The sequence below is a fragment of the Pipistrellus hanaki genome (genome assembly GCF_964339955.1).
Source record: "Pipistrellus hanaki genome assembly, chromosome: 2".
NCBI lineage: Eukaryota > Metazoa > Chordata > Mammalia > Chiroptera > Vespertilionidae > Pipistrellus > Pipistrellus hanaki.
This window is the reverse complement of record NC_140504.1, coordinates 190,359,459-190,377,557: the sequence shown is the minus strand read 5'-3', so window position 1 is coordinate 190,377,557 and position 18,099 is coordinate 190,359,459. Positions and strand designations below refer to the sequence as shown.

The following is an 18,099-nucleotide window of genomic DNA, read 5'->3' as shown; positions in this document are numbered from 1 at the left end:
GGCTGCTGCAGCCCCGGGGTCCTTGGCACAGACCCCTCCCAGGCTGAGCTCTGGGGTAGGGTGGGGTCCCACACCCTGAGCTGCAGGAGCCAGCTCTGCACTTGGACACGCCTTGCAGCCGCTCCAAGCTTGTCGGGGAGCCAAGGGGGCGAGTTGGCAGCTCACAAGCTTGGGCCAGGCTCTGAGATGGGACAAGAGACAAGGATGGGCAGGAGAGGGAGTAGCCCCCAGGGTGGGGACCGTGGAGCAGCAGAGACAGGAATAACCGCGGGGAACAAACAAGCATCACCACGCAACGGGCTCCGTGCAAGCCCGGCAAGCATGTGCCTGGGCCGTGTGTGCTACGTGCACATGAGCGGGTGTGTGCATGGGCTGCAGCTGAATGTCTGTCCTGACAGCCGGGAGGGAGGAGAGGCGACAGTCACTCTGCGGTTCCTCTCTACGGGAACCCGCCCACAGTGGCCACTGGAGCCACAGCGGAGGGCCCAGGCCATGCCCAATTCTAGGACTTTCTCCCATGTCAGCTCAGCACTCCCACCCTCAGAGGCAGGTGGGGAGACTCTCTCGGCCCCACAGCAGCGCTGGGCCTCTCCGGAGCCTGGCACATCCCCAGCATAATGCCCACATCCGGTGGCCAACAGGGACTAAGTCAGCTCATGGGATGGGCTTGTTCAGTCTGGGACAGTGGTCGGCAAACCGCGGCTTTTGAGCCACATGTGGCTCTTTGGCCCCTGGAGTGTGGCTCTTCCACAAAATACCACGTTCAGGCACACATGTACAATGTGATTGAAACTTCGTGGCCCATGCGGAGAAGTCAGTTTTCGGCTCTCAAAAGAAATTTCAATCATTGTACTGTTGCTATTTGGCTCTGCTAACTAATGAGTTTGCTGGCCACTGGTCTGGGACATGCACGCTTTCTGCCTTTGTCCCTCACGGGAATCTAAGCTCCACAGGACAGACTGTGGATGCCCCGTTGTGCACTCAGCAGGACACCTGCACCAGGCAGACACTGAAGACACGAGTGGGGTAGTGAGTGGAGCTATGCTGAGTCCCACCGCCCCCGCCCCCTCAGCACCCGGCTTCCGGCAGGCAGGTCCCTTCCTCTGGGGCCCTTTCCTCAACTGTAAGGTGGGAACACCACCACCTAACTTTAGGGTTGATGCGAGAAATAAGCATAAACAACCCAGTGCAGACCCTGGTGTCACAGCAAACCAAACTGGGGGTGAGGGGCCTCCTCTCAGAGACTGAACTCAGAAGCTGGCGCCAGGAGAGACACGAGACCATCAAGGCACACGGGCTCCAGGGTTCCGGGGAAAGAGGTGGCATCCTGCGCCAGCCTCCCAGCTGAATGCAGACTGGGGCTTACACACTGCAGCCAGCAGCAGGCACAGCTCAGTCTGAACTCCCGCTGGGGTCGCCTGCTGAGAAGACAGGAACCCAAAAGGGATGAGCCCAGAGACAGAAGAGACATGAGCTCGGGACAGAAGAGACTGCGTTTTGCCTGATGTCCGTCCTTCAGGGCGGCTGTGACCAGCCCTGGGCTCAGAGTCCCCCTGCCTGCACGTCTGTCAGGGACTGCAGCAGTAGGCAGCTGGGACAGTGAAAACACGAGGCTTGATGACTTGGGTTGGGACCAACTTTGAGGCCTTTGCAAGAAATGAAGGCAGAGGGGGAAAAAGAAGTGAACGCCCTGCCACGTGCACCAGGCCACAGGTAAGCTCCCGAAGGCACCACGTCAGCACCAGTGCCCCGAGGTGTCCCTCTGAGCACGGCTCAGCCTATGGAGGTGCCACACGGAACAGCAAGCCGACACCCGGTAAGCAGGCATGGCCCTGCTCACCCCGCACCTTCCCCTCGGCCCTGCTCACCCCGCACCTTCCCCTCAGCCCTGCTCACCCCGCACCTTCCCCTCACGCCCTTCACCAGCCCAGAAGCTGCCAGTTTACTCGCTACCAGGATGCTATGTAACAGCCACTCCCCTATGTGTACATACAATGGTCCCCCGGGGGGGACCCTCAGAGCAGGGGAGACAGGGGCCCGCCGAGGGCATGAACTTCTGTCCTCAGCATGTGAAATCAGGGTCCCTGAGCGCAAGCCCTTCATCCGCCTCCTCCAGACCTGTCTGGACCTCACTGAGACATGGAGCTTCGGTAAAGAAAGATCCAGAATCTTGTAGACTGAAGGTGAATTCATTAATAGTAAGAGCAGCCATTTTTTTATTTTTTATTTTTTTTACTACACAGCAGGCAGATAATCTAATGTAATCCTGGCAACCACCCTACCCCGCAGACACAACTTCCCACTCACGCCTGCCTGTGGCGACTTCGTCAGAGGCTCTGGGAAGAGGCATGAGGTCCTGGCTGTGGAAATCTCTGAAACAGGCGCAGAGGAACCGCCTGTCCCCGACGGTCTGCCCCGAGGATGGAACCACACACTGGACATCAAGACAGGGGGGTCTGTCCCTCGGAGAAGCAGCGGCAGAGCAGTCACGGAGGTGAGGAGACGCACTGCGAGCTCTCCCTCCCAGGGCCATCTGGGTCAGCCTCGCTGCTTCCCTAGAAGGGAACGCTGCCCAGGAGCTGGGCAGGCAGGTCCTGAGGCCCCAGGGACAGGAGCCACAGTGCTTGAGGACACAGCATCAGAAAGGCTAGAAATAACCACCCACATGGGCCCGGCAGAGGGAAGTGTGGCAAAGCGCAGCTGCTCGTTGTTCCGACTCTAAGTCTACTCCAGGCCCTCTCCTAAGCAGCGGCCCCGAGGAGAAGTGGCCCAACGATCCCGATTCGCAGTGGGCAGGAGTGTTGAGGCGTTTGTTGCAGAAAGGCTAGTGCCCTAGGGGGCTGCCCTCGGCCGAGGACTACCCTGTTTCCCCGAAAATAAGACAGTGTCTTATATTAATTTTTTCTCCCAAAGTTGCGCTAGGTCTTATTTTCAGGGGATGTCTTATCTTTTCATGGGCTAGGTGTTATTTTCGGAGGATGTCTTATTTTCGGGGAAACACGGTAGAAAACCATGGCTCCACGTGTCTTTGGGAAGGGGTTTGTTTTAGGAAAGATCATATTCATCAAATGCGGTGCCCGACTTGCTGGCCCGAAACAGACAAGCTCTGTTTGATGCCGACAAGAGGCCCAGGATGGCGAAGGCCAGTCTTCCTGTACTGACATCGGAAGGCTGGGCAGCCAGGAAAAGTGTGGCCCGTGTCGCCAAGGACGGGTGTAAGCAGCAGTCAACACCTTCTTTTTCAATGTGTATTAAGTCATTCGTTTATTTCTCAAGATGTGCACACTCAAGTATTAAGTTGGCCAGGACAACTCATGGCTCCTAGGTATGTACAAGTCCTTCCGTGGCTCGGGTTACAACAACTTCATAGCTAGTGCACCACACACACAAGATAAAACAGGAAGCCTAAAACCCCAAGCCACTCCGAGAAAGGTGAGGGAGGAAGGAGGGAGGGTACCGGTGTAGCGTCCTGTGGGGAGTCGATGCACAGGAGGGAAGAACACAGAGGGCGGAGGCCAGCCAGCTCAGAGGGTCAGCAGCGTTCCGGGGACGTCAGGGGACTGAGTTCAGCAGGTCCTTCAGGAAGCTCTCCGGATCGGTGATTTCTGATAGCAGGCCTGGAAAGAGGCGGAGGCTGTTAGAGCAGAACGCATAGCCCCCAGCCCGTGAGTCATGGCTGCCGCATCCTCAAGTGAACACACTGTACTCCAACAAGTCCCAACAGCTGCTGGCTGGGGGCTTGGCCATGACTGGGGTGAGAGTCATGGCGCCATGTTCTGGAAGAGGAGGCTGCTCCGGAACTGGCACTGCTGTTTGTGTGAGGGTGGTACAGGGGCGGAGGCAGGCCCACAATCTCCCAGAGCAATTCTCAGCCCGGACCATGCACCACCGTGTAACTGGAAAGAAGTGTCCACAGCCCTCCCCACATTCTCAAAAGGACGTAGACTGGGAAAGGCGCACACCACCGCCCTGGAGGGCTGGAGGGCAGAGAAGGGTGAAGGACCCCGGCTCATCAGAGCTTTAGCCACCAGCCCTGGGGCTTGAGCAGCTGCCTATGCTCAGAAGCTCCGTTTCTTCAACTATCACACAGGGACAGTGACGAGTCCTTGCTTCATCACCATGGGCGTCAGGCATGTATGTGAAAGTGCCAGTGACAGAAGGTGCTCAATCAGCATCAAGTCCCCCGCTGCCCCTGCCCCTGCCCCTCCCTCACAAGTGATCCCGGAGGCCCGGCAGCATGCAAACGGAAATCCTCTCCCCACGTCTGTGCTACACAGGGAAGGGTGGCACCATCTCATGTTGGTTTTGGAAGGTGTCTCTGTCCTTGCATTCAAGTAGGGTGTGCCTGACGTTCTGAAATTTTCTACCAGTTTAAACAAAGTAATGAAGTCACACTGAAAACAGGACCTCTGAGTGAAGGCCAGAGCCTCCCTGCACTCCCCTGCTTCGGGCTGGGGTGCTGCCACCAGTCCTGGGACTGACGCAAAGCCCTGAACTGAGCTGGCCACCTTCCCTGCCTGGCCCACCCCTCCTCTTATTCAGACTCGTACATTCACAATGACAGTCTTGGTTTACTAGGCCATTGAGCAGACCCCTGGGTGATGAACACAGTGCTCGGCCCTGAGGACACACATACCAGGCTACCTCCTATCTGTAGGGGCCACTTCCTGGGAAGAAAGCAGGGAGAGTGGCTAAGGTAGGAAGCCACGGCTGGAGGATGCACATGGGAGCTCCGGGTGAAGTTAACAAAGGAACCGGGGGAGTAGGGCTAGCACGTGACCTCTGATAACGGAGGGCACCGACAAAGGCCATCCCGAAGCACAGCTCCCATCAAGGCCACCGCAAAGGACAAAATGCAAGCCCTAGGCTTTAGGGGACCTCCATCAGCTGGGGCTGAGCTGGGAGGAAAGAGAAATTCACACAGAGCATCATTCCAACCCCTGAGAGTTTAGTCCCCAGAGGGCAAAGACAATCAGAAAAATAATAGCGGGATTGGGAAAATGTTTCCCCTGCTTCTTTACGCGTCACAGCATTCCCACAATGAGCATCAGGGGAAAACAACATAAGCTCCCAAGAGTCAGGCTGGTGTGGGCCCTCTGCTTCGGCCCCGGAGCCCTACACTGGACAGACAGAGTGACAAGGGTTGTAAGGCAACAGCGCCCGCAGCCAGAGAGGGCACCAGATCTGTGGTGTGAGGTGCATTTTCCCAGACAGCAGCCCACGTCACCTCCCCCTGTGGTCACCTGATGCTTGGTTATGAAATCCAAGCCACTTGTAATGTATTTGCAATTAAAATACATATCTGTTGTATAAGGAATCTGTACACAGGAAAGACAATGAACTTCATGTCTACTAGCTGAGGGATAAGGAACTGAGGATGTCTCATACGACAAGAGCCCAAAGTGCTGCCCTATTCTTAGTCATAGATGCTCTTTGCTCTGGTGTTTTGATGTTCACCATTTAAGAATCAGATCTGAAATTTTCCGCATCTCGCCAGGGGCAGCTGGTAAGCTCCACGGTCCTTCCCTGAGCTGTCATAAAAAGCCAGGAATCACAGGGGGCTCTACCAATTTGCAGCGATGCCCCTCTGTAGACGTAGTTCATCTTCAGTGCCTCAGTTACCCCATCTGCAAAGGCCTACCTCACCCGGGGCTGCCTCGCAGACAGGGAAATGCAGCGGGCAGCTCAGTGCAGAGCTGCTGCTCTTGTGCTCCCAGGTCTTCTGGTGGCCGACAGGCGAGTTCTCACCTGTGCTATCTGACATGTGAAGATACAAGCTATGGCTAGTCCCACTAAGACAAACCAGTTTTGCTGCAGAGGATCTTCGAGAGACAGAACCTTGACACTGACCAGCCACGTCGAGGAACTCCGAGAAGGTCTCCACTGGCATGAACTCCTCCTGGAAGGTCTTCAGGACTTTGTCAGCAGCTTCGCAGATAGGCATGTCGTTGTGGCGGATGTATTCTGCTAGCGAGCAGGACCAGCCCCCCTCTGTGTTGCTGGTAGGCACCTTCTACAAGAACAAACAGGAGACAAGCAGGGGGGGTGAGGAGGGATGACTTAATGCCTCGAGTCAGGCAGCCACCCCAGCCCGTGAAAGGAGAGCCCTCCTATGTACACCAGAGTTTTCCCGGGAGGATGTGTTTTGCTTCCAGGAACAATAGAACTTCACTTCACTCCTCTCACAGCCCCTTCATTACATACTGGGTCACCTGAACCTACAAGCTACAACAAGTGACTGCATTCTTTCCTCCCCACACGTCACACCTGCGTTTCCCAGAGCAAAGGGACTTGTCAAGATGCCTTAATTGAGCTGTTTCATTCAGATTATGAAAGGAGCCACCCAAACCCTGATTCCTTCCAGCAGAGAGGAGTGTAAGCCGGGCTGGAATAAGTCACACTCAGCAGGGCAATGGAGTTATCAAAACCGGGGGGGACAAGAGCACACAGAGGTGACTGGAAAGAGAATATTTTCCTGCAGAAGCAGGTCTACAGCAGGCCCCAGACCAGGTAGTAGAGTGGGCACAGACACGCAAGGGTCTAGGCTGGGGTAAATCCCTTCCCACGGTGGGTGGGCTGGTTTCCTGGGAGAGGCTGGTGGAGGAGCAGCCACCTGTCGGCTGAGGCAGGGTGAGAGCCAGCAACATATCACCTGATACCCTTGCAGACACTGCTGAGCCTCCAATGGCACCCTTACCTTAAACATGTTGTAAATGAGATCGACGAGGGCCCAGAAGAGAAGGGAGGAGCGGTAAGCAGAGTAGTCCTTCACGGTCTTGTCCGTCAGCCTGAAAAGAACATCCCACTGCATGTCATGCAGGCCCTGGAGGGGCCCTCATAGGACAGGGCAAAGCATGGGGGAGCAGGGGGAATCACGGTAATTTAGGGGTCACTCAGTTCTAGCCACTGTCTGTCTCAGTGGGCAGGACCTTCTGAAGCCAGTGATTCACTTACTACAAAAACATTTCCTGAAATATTCAGCTTTAGCATGGACTCTCTTCCCAATCATGGTAGATCAGAAGAAAGGGAGACACAGTTGCGTCATGACAACCGAAAGGCAACTGCCTGAAGGAGAGGCCAAGGACTCACATGCTGCTGTGTGTCACCCCACGAGCTCCAGGCTTGATGGACTCTAGTAGATGAGGTAGGAAACAGGTCCTCCTCAGTCTGGGAGAAGTGTTAGTCAGCAGGCCTAAAGCCACCACATGCAGCAATTTGTCAACACGTGCTGTGTTGAAAGCGGCAAACTGGTGGGAAAGTGGCGATGAGCAATGGTAACGTCTAGGATGGAGGACACAACCGCCCAACACCTCCCAATGCCAGGATAATCCCGAGCGAGCTGCTCACCACACCTCTTAGTTTCTACCCAGTATCGCCTGCCCCTACTTAATCTTATGATGCAGCTGAGGATTAAGGACCAGCCAGTCCCTCAGAACACGGGGCTATCTGCGACCACGTCCACTGCCTCCTCAGCAGGCACTGCCAGTGAGGGATGCTTACACCAGGCGCAGCCACTGTGAAATGCAGAAAGACCAGACTCCTCACTGCATAGGGAGTGCCATAGCGGGGCTAGAATTGGTTTCCAGCACCCTATCTACAAGAAGTATTGTTAGCAAACTGGTTTCACATCTGTAGTAAGTAAAGGGTAGTTGAACCCTTGCGATGGGGATGCTGTATACTTCAGAACACGATGTACAGAGCCCATAACTAAAGGGACTAGAATTCGGTATTAGAGAGTGTGTGTGTGTGTGTGTGTGTGTGTGTGTGAGAGAGAGAGAGAGAGGATCATAAAAATCAGACAATGCTACTTATGATAGAAGCTAAAACTATACCGTAAGGGCCTCAGGTAAAGGGACAGTGTCACATGGCACAGGCCATCACACTTAAGGGTCAGTAAATATAAATTCTTTAAAAGCATAATAATAATAAAAGGAGAATTCCATTTGCTGAAATATGCTTCCTGAACCTTCCCTCCACCCGATGCACTTTCTCCCTTGCCTGCCGGCTTGAGGATGCCACAGCCTAAAGTGAAACCACTGTGAGGTGGGCCTGAGGAGGAGGCCCATGACCATTTCTCTGTAAACAACATGAAGAGGAAGTCCTAGGCTGAAGTACTTGCAAGTCCCAGGCAGAGGACCTTTCTCCTCGAGTGTAAACCATGCAGAAGAGAGCCACATTTTTGTGTGTCTGCCACTGCCTCCCACTCTATAACATGCAGAGCCTGCGCCAGGGACACTGCCCCAACCAGCAAGATGACACCCTCTAAAATCCTCCCAGCCGAGGCCTCTCCCCGAGGGTGTCCCAATACCGTGCGAAGGCCCGGCTCCTCCTCCAGGCTGTTCCAGGAGCACCCTGCTCTCGCCCCCACATCACACCAAGTTTGGTCCTTCTCTGTGACTGTTTTGCCTTGGTAAGCAGGAATCTTGAATAACCCTGCCCAACTTAATTATTTAAGGCCAATTAGTAAAGGTGACTAAACTGCTACAGAGAAAATGGCAACTCCTGAGTATAGCTCGCACTGGATTGCCTAATTAAGCTGTGACCAAATCGGCTTTTCCGTAACCGCCTGGGACAGTAATGAATTCCAGTCTCCTAATTGAAAGCAAAACGGCTCCTGTGGGCTCAGATTTCACACCTGCCACTGAGAGCTTGTGCCCAGTAAATGCCACTGTATGTGCTAGGGAAGCAGGCCAGCCTGGCTTATCAACAACTTGGTATCCGCCAGATCTGACTTGTGATTCTGGCGGCTAGCTAGCTATGAATGCTTCGGTCTCTCGGGGAACACTGGCAGTGATATGCCTGGAATGGGGGCAGGGGTCAGATAGGAATCTAACAAGACTCACCCCTCCTGCTCCACACAAAGAAGCTGATGCTGGCCTGACTCAACAGAGCTCCAGCCCAGCCTCCCTGCGGGCGTGAGGCCTGACTAGCAACCCTTGGTAAAGCAGAGCTGATGGAGGTAAAGATACCAAGTGTGCCAATTCAGGCACTGGCTGTTTCCACTTGCTCTGTCACTATCAGGGGCCTGAAGGCCCCCTCGGCCTACAAATGTGGAAATGTTCCTTCGGATCCAGGAAAAGCAGACTCCCACAGACAGCTCTCCCAGAAGGAAGATTTTCCTCCAGTGGCAGGAGCAAGCTGACAAACTTGCCCCTACTCTGCTGCGCCGGGCAGCAGAGCCTGCACAAGCCACCGAGAGCTAAGAGTGGTGCCGCAGAGGCCAGTGAGTGTGGGGCAATCCATGAGGGCATCTCAAGGGCTTCCTTGCAGATGTTTCTCTCAAGACACCTCCCATGTAACCCAAATCGCAGCACAAGGTCATGAAAACAAAGACCACTTCCTGCTTTGGGAGGTGTCCACATTAACGGGAGGGAAAGAAGAGCTGTGGAACGTGGCAAGGTCAGGACAGGAATGTGACCAAGGAGGGAGACGACGAGCATTTTTTAATGATCGGAAAAGAAACTCCCTAATATATAAGTCAAAAAAGGGGGTAAGTAAAAAAATATCATGCAAGGAAAAATATCCTGAAATTAAATTACAGCTAGAAAATTTGTACTTTAGAAAATTAATTGTAATGCTATTAGCAAGACACTCATGAAAAACACACATGGTGTCAAAACAAGCCAGAGGAAAATCATTTGGGCAAAAAATGAAAAAGGATCCCAAGATAAATTTATAGAAAATATTCCTTTATTAACTTTGGTCTAGAATATGTTTGTATATTTTCAGAAAACAACTCCGAGACCATGTGGATTCTGACAACAGAGAGGAATTGACAGGACTACGTACTCCAACCATGAAGACAGAAGAGAAGCAGTCCAGAGCAAGAAGTCGCTGATGACGCCTTACCATAATAGCAGTCAGCAGCTGTGTATCACTGCAGGTTGCCCATGACTAAACCAGAGAGGGTTGAACCTGCATTACCACCATTTCCCCACCATCCAGAACTGAAATATCATTGCTGACATGTACACATAAGGAACTGTTTGACATTGAAATTGGGTCTCAAAAGAACTGGTGGCCCAGAAAGAAGCTCACTACAGTCTGATGCATATGCTTTTCAGCATATCGATTATTGCTTGTCTCATTTTTGATTCTTATAAGTATATTTCCAGTAGGACATGATCTCACTCATCTAGGGGAAATGGCGAACACCATAGACTGATGAACAAGAACAGACCCAGAGATGAGGAGCCATGGGTCAGACTGTTGGACCTCAAAGGGAGGGTGGGGATAAAAGGGAGAGATCAACCAAAGGACTTATGTGCACACATATGAGCCTAACCAGTGGTCAAGGACAATAGGGGGGTGGGGGCATAAAGGGGGGAATGAGGGATTGGAATGGGGGTTTTGAGGATAAATATGTGATACCTTAATCAATAAAGAAATTAATTTTTTTAAAAAGAAAAAGAAAAGAAACTCCCCAACCACAGCCATGCGGAGGTTTTCCTAATTTATGCCAGACCAGCTGCCTGGGCAACCTGTCACCTGTCTGAGTCCCAGAGGCCCGAATGCTCCTCCTCGGCCTGTGCCTGGCTGGCTTCCTCTACAAATGTTGCACAGGCTGCGCCTGGCTCTGCCTCTGTAGTGGCTGAACCCCAGGCCCAAGGTGGGCAGGCACCTGCCAGCCATCGGGCCTAAATTTGGGGTCGCCCACGGAGAGGGGTCAGGATCAATGACCGAGTCAAATGAGCACACACATTGCCTGGCAGTGTTCACACACTGGGAATACACTGTCCAGGCAACAGGGGGCAGGAGGCGGCTCCCTGAAGCAGGTACTAACCTGGTGGCTCCTCCTGGAGCCACTGCCCGGGCGTGAGAGGTCACCAGCAGCCTCCGCAGGATTTCCACACGCATGGCTCTCCACTTCTCGGGGGGCTGGATGTGGAGGGCCAGGACTGTGAAATAGTGGGGCCCGTCCACCTCAAAGGCACTCTCCACCCACTTCTCCTTGGGCTGCTCCAGAAAGCCCTGGAGGTTCTTCTCCTCTCGGGAAGTTGCTCGGGTTCTAGAACAAAAGGGCACAATGAAACCAGGGCAGGTGCCAGGGACCAGTAGCAACAGGAGGTCAGCCATTTAACTCACAAGGAAATAGGAGGGAAGCAGAAGATAGCAGGAGGAGGGTGTGCTCAATCTCTCTTCTTCTCGTTTGTCCTGAACGCCTGGGTCACAGACCACACACACTCCTGTCCCCTCCCACCTCTCTAAATGCTGCTGCTTCCCTTCCAAGCCCCTCTTAGTGGCATCTTCCTTGGCCCTTCCCCACCCCCAGCTCCGCTCTGACAGAATTCCAAACAACTGCTGGCTTGAGCACATGCGGGTTGAGCACCTTCACACACACTCCAGCACCAGTGACCTCAGAACCCTGGAAGGTGACAGCTAGCACCTTTTCACCACGGTGGTTTGCCCAAGGTCACCAAGCAGTAGGCGATGGAGCCAATGTGAGTCCTGAATCTCTGGCTCTGAGCCCGCCACCTGCACTCCCTGATGCAGAATGGTCTTATTACAGCCAAGTTCACACTCCATCTACACCACTGCTTTCCTCGGCTTGCTGTGCCGTTTGTTTCCCTATGTGTCTGTGCCCTCTCCCCTTCAATAGAACAGCTTTTCCAGGCAAGCGCCACTTCTTGTTCCAAATCTTGCCTAAGCTGCAAGAACGATGAGATCATGAACTTTAACGCCAGGAACCATTCTAAGAGCTTCATGTGGACATCCTCACAATAATCCTGGAACAGGTACCAGCACTATCCCAGTCTCACAGAACTACAGCGCAGAGAAAATATTTTGCCCAAAGTTACACACTGGGGCGTGAAAGAACTGGCTGTAAACCCAGGCCGCCTGGCTCAGAGCCTACCGAGCATTAGTTAACTCTCTCTTCCCTCCAGGACGAAGCCTTGGCAGTGGTCACTGACGCGGCAATGAGAGCACTGGAACCCCCACCCCCCGCCCCCGCTCATCAGGTGTTTCTGCTACTCTCTCTCCTCATAACCCAGATGGATGGTGCTCTCAAAACAGGCGTGCTTGATGCCCTGTCCTAATGCCATGAGATAAACCACACAGCACCAGGAGCACAGAATCACAGTGACCACGTGTACAGACAGCACTGCCCAACTGGCTGTGGGAGCAGGGGCAGTGCGAGCACACCTGCTCTCTGCACAGTGGTGCAGAGGGAACGGTGAGCAAACGCAACTCCATTTTCCTGAACTGGGCACCAGAGGCTTTCCGCCATTGCAGACCTGCCCAACTCTGCTCTGGGTCACGGCGTCACGCACTTGCTTTCATACACAAATGGTCCACCAAAGGCAGTCACCCCCTCAGCCACCCCATGGCCAAGCCCATGGCAACGTGGAGTAACTAGGAAAGCAGTCTGCGGGTAAGAGAGTGCCTCTCAATAAAGTTCCAGGTCAGCCTGGAACTGACCAAGGTAACAATGACAGCCAACTCCCTCCCCGCTGACCAGGCTTGAGAAGAGTTAAAATGTCTAGCATTCAGTGACACCTGAAATCACCGGCTCTGTTCTGCCAGGCACACCGTGCCGGCTCCCCGCCCTGGGTCAGCTCTCCGCCCCGGGGAACAGTCCACTCTACCTCTTCGCTGTCAACAACAGACATGTCTCTGCAAAAGCCAAGGGCTCTGTCCAAGGCCACAGCACGCCATAGTGCCCAGGCCTGCAGCAGTTTGGGGATGGGAACATTTGTGCTGTCAGCAATGCAGGTGTTTCTTTAACAGTCTAAACAGTTTAGCAGGTGACGTAATGCACTGACGGAGACCCACCCGTGCACCTTTTTAACAATGAAACCTGTGGTCTGGAGGTCAGCCATTTAACTCACAAGGAAATAGGAGGGAAGCAGAAGATAACATTGTTGAAGAGAGACCAACAAGAACAAGAGGCAGATTGTCCTGTTGCCTAAACGGAACTGTAGCTGCCTGCATGACTATACACAGCCTGTCAGTTCTCTGCCCAATGGATCTGGGGCCTAAAATATGAAACCATTTAATAAATCAAGCCTAAGAGCTAAAGTATATTAAATCTTCTTTTGAAAACTGGGATGGAATAAAAGAATACTATTCTCTACCCCTGAGTGCTTCTTTAAAATTGTACTTTCACATATCAATCTAACTACCACTAATGTATATCCAGATAAAATACAATCTAACTTTTCCTGGCTGTCTTCCTTGTCAATTGACTTTCCCAGATAATCTCAACACTCCCTCCGTTCCCCTCACACTTGCCAGAAGCATTACTCACTGGAGAGAAAACAGGGAAGCAAGTCCAGTTTCCATTTATGAAACAGGTTCATGGCTCTGCCACATACCCTACATGCAACACCTTGAAGTAACTATGAGCACCTAACTATCCCCTCTCCCACCCAAGAGAAGAGTGTGGAAGTAGAAAAGGTAGAGGCTACATGGAAGTGGAAGTTTCTGTCTTCGCTGAGCTGGAGGTCAGTCCCTTGGCTGCCCAGTGTGGAGATGGGACAGTTTCAGAAGGGAATCACCTAAAAGCTGTGGCTGAACATTCCTTCTTTTACAAAGGCTGCCTTAGGTTAGGCACTGGCTCTGGAACTGACTAAGGTTAATACGGACACATCGGAGGTGTTGGGTCAGCTGGATGCTGCCCAGTGGGATGCGAGATACTGACGTGTTCAGGACGTAAAGCACAGTGTGAATGATGTATGGGATCAGGTGGATGTTGCTCTCCCGGCCACCCCCGCCGGTGTCCGCGCTGAATGACTGCTCCATGGCGAAACGCAGGAAGAGCAGCTTGATGTCGTGGATGTTCAGCTGGTACGTGGGCTCCCGCTGGCCCGTGCATTCCTGGAGGTAAGTGTTGTGCCTGGGAGGGAGCAGAACAAGCGCTGAAACAGAAGCAAATCCCCAGTGGAAACCCTCTTCCCAGTTGGCTGCACGGGTTGCACAAATGGACAGCGGGATGAAAGGGGAGTCGAGGCAAGGACTGAGCCAGTAGGAAGAGGAAGCAGAGGACGTTTCATTCCCGCTGTGACTAAAAGTGATGCTCTCCAAGCTTTGATGAGAACTCACTGGTTTTGAGGGACCCACTTGAGACCAAGGTCATAGAACATATTATGGCCACATCTAGAAGTACATTTTGGAATAAGAAAGGTAGAACTTATCCCTTCTGACTGACCAGGAAATCTATTCTAAGAATCATCTCCCCAAACAAAAGCTTTTTCTATGTCAATTTACATTATAATCCATTATGTCTTATTAACTATGTGACCTCAAGTAAGTTATTCAATCTCGCTGTGCCACAATTTCTCATCTGTAGAGTGTGCCTAACAATAGCACATGGTAAGCATGTTAATATCGCCTATTGTTACTTCCATCATTACTACTACTGGATACCAGTTTTATGTATTTTTAGCTGTAGAGTTTACAAATCAAAATGTATTGAAAAAAAATATCTGCATGTAAGTGGATCCAGCCAGTTCTAACCCACGTTGTTCAAGGGTTAACTGTATTTTTAGCTGTAGAGTTTACAAATCAAAATGTATTGAAAAAAAATATCGATACCAGTTTTATGTAAGTGCCTTTTCATCCCTGAGATTTAAAACCAGGACCTCTGGTGGGCACCACTCCACAAGGCAGCAGTCGGAGGCAAAGCTTCACAGAAGCTTCCGCTACTCTGCGTTTTAGGACAAGGGAGCCCATGCCACTGAGCTATTATTTTTATTATTTAACCCTCAGAGGCATATACCATAGAAGTGAACTCTGGGAAATGTTGGCCTCAGGAACCAAGTAAGGCATCCCTGGTCTGATGTCCTTAGATCAACAAAAGTGGAGAGTAGTGAATAACGAGAAATTCTCCATGGTGCACAGACACAGAGTGCCCTCTGTTCCAAACAGCCCCTTGCCAGCAATTAGAGACAGGGATTTCCAATGAAGGCAACAGAAAATGGTCTCACCACAGGCTGGGCTGAAAGATGACCACCCACTCCCTCCCATCCCCCCACCAATCTCCTGGGAATCCCCTTTCCTACCATGCAAAATGCTCAACACTCACCTTGCCAAGCAAGTGGCAAAAGCTGATTCAGGGACGTGGGGTCCCCAGACCGGAAGGAGCCCATTGCACTTCGTGTTGGCGTTCTGCAGGGCGGCACTTTCCCATTCTTCCCGGCCTCGAGCCAGCCTGGATGGGAGGAGAGCAGGGATGAGTGGCTGCTGGAATTAACTGGGCAACCAGGCAGCTGGGAGAGGGTTTGCTAACACGAAGGAAATTAGCCCATGCTCCTGACTCCACACAGAATTAGCCACGTGTAACCCTGATTTAGCAAATGCAGGCTTCATTGCTTCAGGTAAGGAACATCGCTTTCACCAGCCTTGGGCCAAAAGCCACATGTATTTTCCTGGCAAGAATGGCTCTTCAGCCTATATGGTTAACGGTAGAACACCCTACTCCCCAGAGACTAAGGAACAGCATTAAAACGTCAGGGTTGGCAGCTGCCCACACCTGGGAAGTAACAGAGGTCTGGAGCTGAAGCCCAGATAGGGGAGAGGCCCACTGAGGGAGCCCATCCCCAGAGCCAGGCCTACCTGACGGCTGCCAGGTGGCAATCGTAGTGCACGATGTTGAAGTGGGACACGGTGCTGTAGCCCTGCTGTTTCCGGGGCTTGTTCTCCATCTCCTCCAGGGCCACCCGCTTGGTGAAGGTATAAATGCCCAGGACCTTTGTGGGCTGCAAACAGAAGGAGGAACAGAGGTGAGGAGACACTCCATGGCAGGCTTTGGAAGCAGGTGAAGCTGAGCTGAAGGGACCCGAATGCCTACCCCCCCAGGCATGGACACTCAGGAGAGGGGGTAACACCCAGCACCCCAGGCTCTTGGGTATGCACTCGGCTGGGCAGTGAGATGTGGAGAGAAGCAACCAAACAAAAGCAGACGCTATGCAGGTGGGAAGACAGAAATGTATGTTTAAACTGCCCTTTTCTTTTTGCTTTATTTATTTCAAAATGAATAAAGGGCCTTTTCGAGAAGTCGGTTGCTTTTCAAAAATTATCGGGCAGCTCCAAAGAGCCTGTGTTGCAGCAGGACTTAAAGGCCTATGGTCCAGGGTACTGCCCTTCAATAGTCTGGGTGCTAAGTAGTCAATAGAGACTAGAAAGAAAGGGGACCCTTTTAGGCCGTTAGGGGAGCAAACAGGTCACTTGCGCTCTGCTCCTTTCAGGTAAGAATCTAGTTTGGGGAGCCTCATCTCCCCAGGTGTCCTGAATGTTTTTAAAAGCCCAGAATTCTGGCTCTGTCCCATGACCTTTGTTCTCAGCCATAAACAGGACACTTTACAAGCTTAAGGATAAAATTACATAAAGCTCTGGGCAAGGGGCCTAGCAAGACAGAACCCAATGTGTGACTGCTGTCTATGATCATGATCATGATGAAGACAGTGTGCCTTCCTGCCTTCAAAGAAGAGTGGCCGAGAAGCAAGCCTTGGCCAATCTAAGAACAAAAGGCCTGCAGGTGAGTGCCACCACCAGAGCAAGCGAGCAGCTGGGCCTCCAGGTGCAGGCCCAGAGCTGTACCTGGAACTTGTACCCCTCCCTGCAGATGCAGCACGTGAGGCCCGGCTCCTCAATCAGCTCTTCCATCTGCTTCAGGAGCGTCGTCTTGGTCACGACCTGGCCCTTTTCATTTGTCTGTTGGGGGAACCCCAGGTGGCATGTTAGAAGGGGATTTCCACCTCACCCCCAACTCTAGCTCAGGGCCGTTCAAGGACAGGGCTGACCCTCCACATACACTAAAAGGATGGCTGCATCAAAAGGAATCTCTTCAGTTGGCTACTAATGAGGGTAAAGACCCGGATTCCCTGCTATTCTCTTCCTGCAGGACCACTGAAGCAGAGAAGCCATCCGGCTGGAACCCTGGCAAGCCGCCACTTGCCACCAAAACAGCCCCTTCTTTGTGCCAGCAATACCAGCCCTCAGCTGGCAAGGGCTGATGCGTTATGAATCATGTACTGTTCCCATGGGAGTTTGAAAGCTGCTGACACTCAGTTTGCTGGCTTGGAGGAGGCTCTCACAGGCCTACTGCCTCTTCCAAGGCTTCAGGACAGTGAAAATAGCACGGAGCCCTTCGTGTGCACAGACCGGGGTTCAAAATACTGTCACCCACTTATTAGTTATGTGCCTTGGCTTATTTACTTCATCTCTCAGCCTCAATTAGTTCACCTGGAAAATGGGTATAATACCTTGTAGAACCACATGAAGGCTTAAATAAAATCTTACAAGTAAATTGCATAAGCACAGTGCTTGGCAGATAGTAAATCCTCAATAAACAATGGCTATCATCACCATTTTAACTGTTTTTATGAACTAAAGTCCCTTAGCATCTGAGTCTCATGTGTACAGAATAGTAAGTCACAGCTCTGAGGGTTGTTGAGAAGATTAGCAAGGTGAATGGCCTAGCACCTCTTCCTCCATCCAGCTTTCAGCTTCACCATGCCCAACCCCAGCTCTGTCCCAAATTACAAATCATCGCGCCACGCCCACCTCCTTAGCAGGGTGGCAAGAACTGGGGACTCAGGGACTGGGTTTACCGTCATGCCCAGGGTGCCCAGAGCCTTCTGCCTCATCGCCATGGCCATACGCTTCTTCTCAGCCCGGGTCTCCCTGCGGGCGGCATCAATCTTCTTGTTTACATCAGGGTGCTCCCGCAGTGCCTCCAGCAGGTTCTCTGCCAGGGTCCCAATGCCCTCGTCACTGGACACCTGCTCCAGTTTATGCAGGTTTGTGATGGAGTCAGTTCCAATCAGAACCTACCAAGAAGGGGCCAGAGAGACACAGGCTTCCAGATATGTAGACAAGTGTTTTTCCCAGGAGCTTAAAGGTTCAGAAAATTGATGGAATGTACACAACCCCGTGTTATCTGCTCAAGTTTCAATCAGATCCTTTCATTCTAAATGTTGAGAGATTTGGACAAATGGGGGCAGGTTCGGCTCTGCCAAGGACCTCTGACCCCATCACTATGCTCTTTAGCTCCAGCTTCTCTAACTATAAAGCACGGGTAATGCCAGGGCTCCTGTGGTGATTAATGAGACAACATGCAAAGCATCCAGGCACAGGGAAAGGGGTGCAGATAAGACT

The 18,099-nt window shown here is 52.3% G+C and overlaps 1 protein-coding gene across 10 annotated transcripts in view; it reads right to left on the bottom strand.

The window, feature by feature from the left end:
* Positions 1 to 3,234: 3,234 nt before the first annotated feature.
* The window catches only part of UBR4 (ubiquitin protein ligase E3 component n-recognin 4), a 120,763-nt gene continuing 105,898 nt past the window's right edge, over positions 3,235 to 18,099 (bottom strand). For all 10 annotated transcript variants that reach the window (XM_084875209.1, XM_084875212.1, XM_084875211.1 and 7 more), the window contains 9 exons: positions 17,553 to 17,771; positions 16,540 to 16,653; positions 15,556 to 15,698; positions 15,026 to 15,151; positions 13,643 to 13,837; positions 10,784 to 11,008; positions 6,698 to 6,788; positions 5,851 to 6,013; positions 3,235 to 3,617 (listed from right to left, as the gene is read on the bottom strand). In XM_084875209.1, coding sequence (XP_084731335.1) covers positions 3,553 to 3,617; positions 5,851 to 6,013; positions 6,698 to 6,788; positions 10,784 to 11,008; positions 13,643 to 13,837; positions 15,026 to 15,151; positions 15,556 to 15,698; positions 16,540 to 16,653; positions 17,553 to 17,771 — 1,341 coding nt within the window. In that variant the 3' untranslated portion in view covers positions 3,235 to 3,552. The remainder of the gene's footprint in view (positions 3,618 to 5,850; positions 6,014 to 6,697; positions 6,789 to 10,783; positions 11,009 to 13,642; positions 13,838 to 15,025; positions 15,152 to 15,555; positions 15,699 to 16,539; positions 16,654 to 17,552; positions 17,772 to 18,099) is intronic.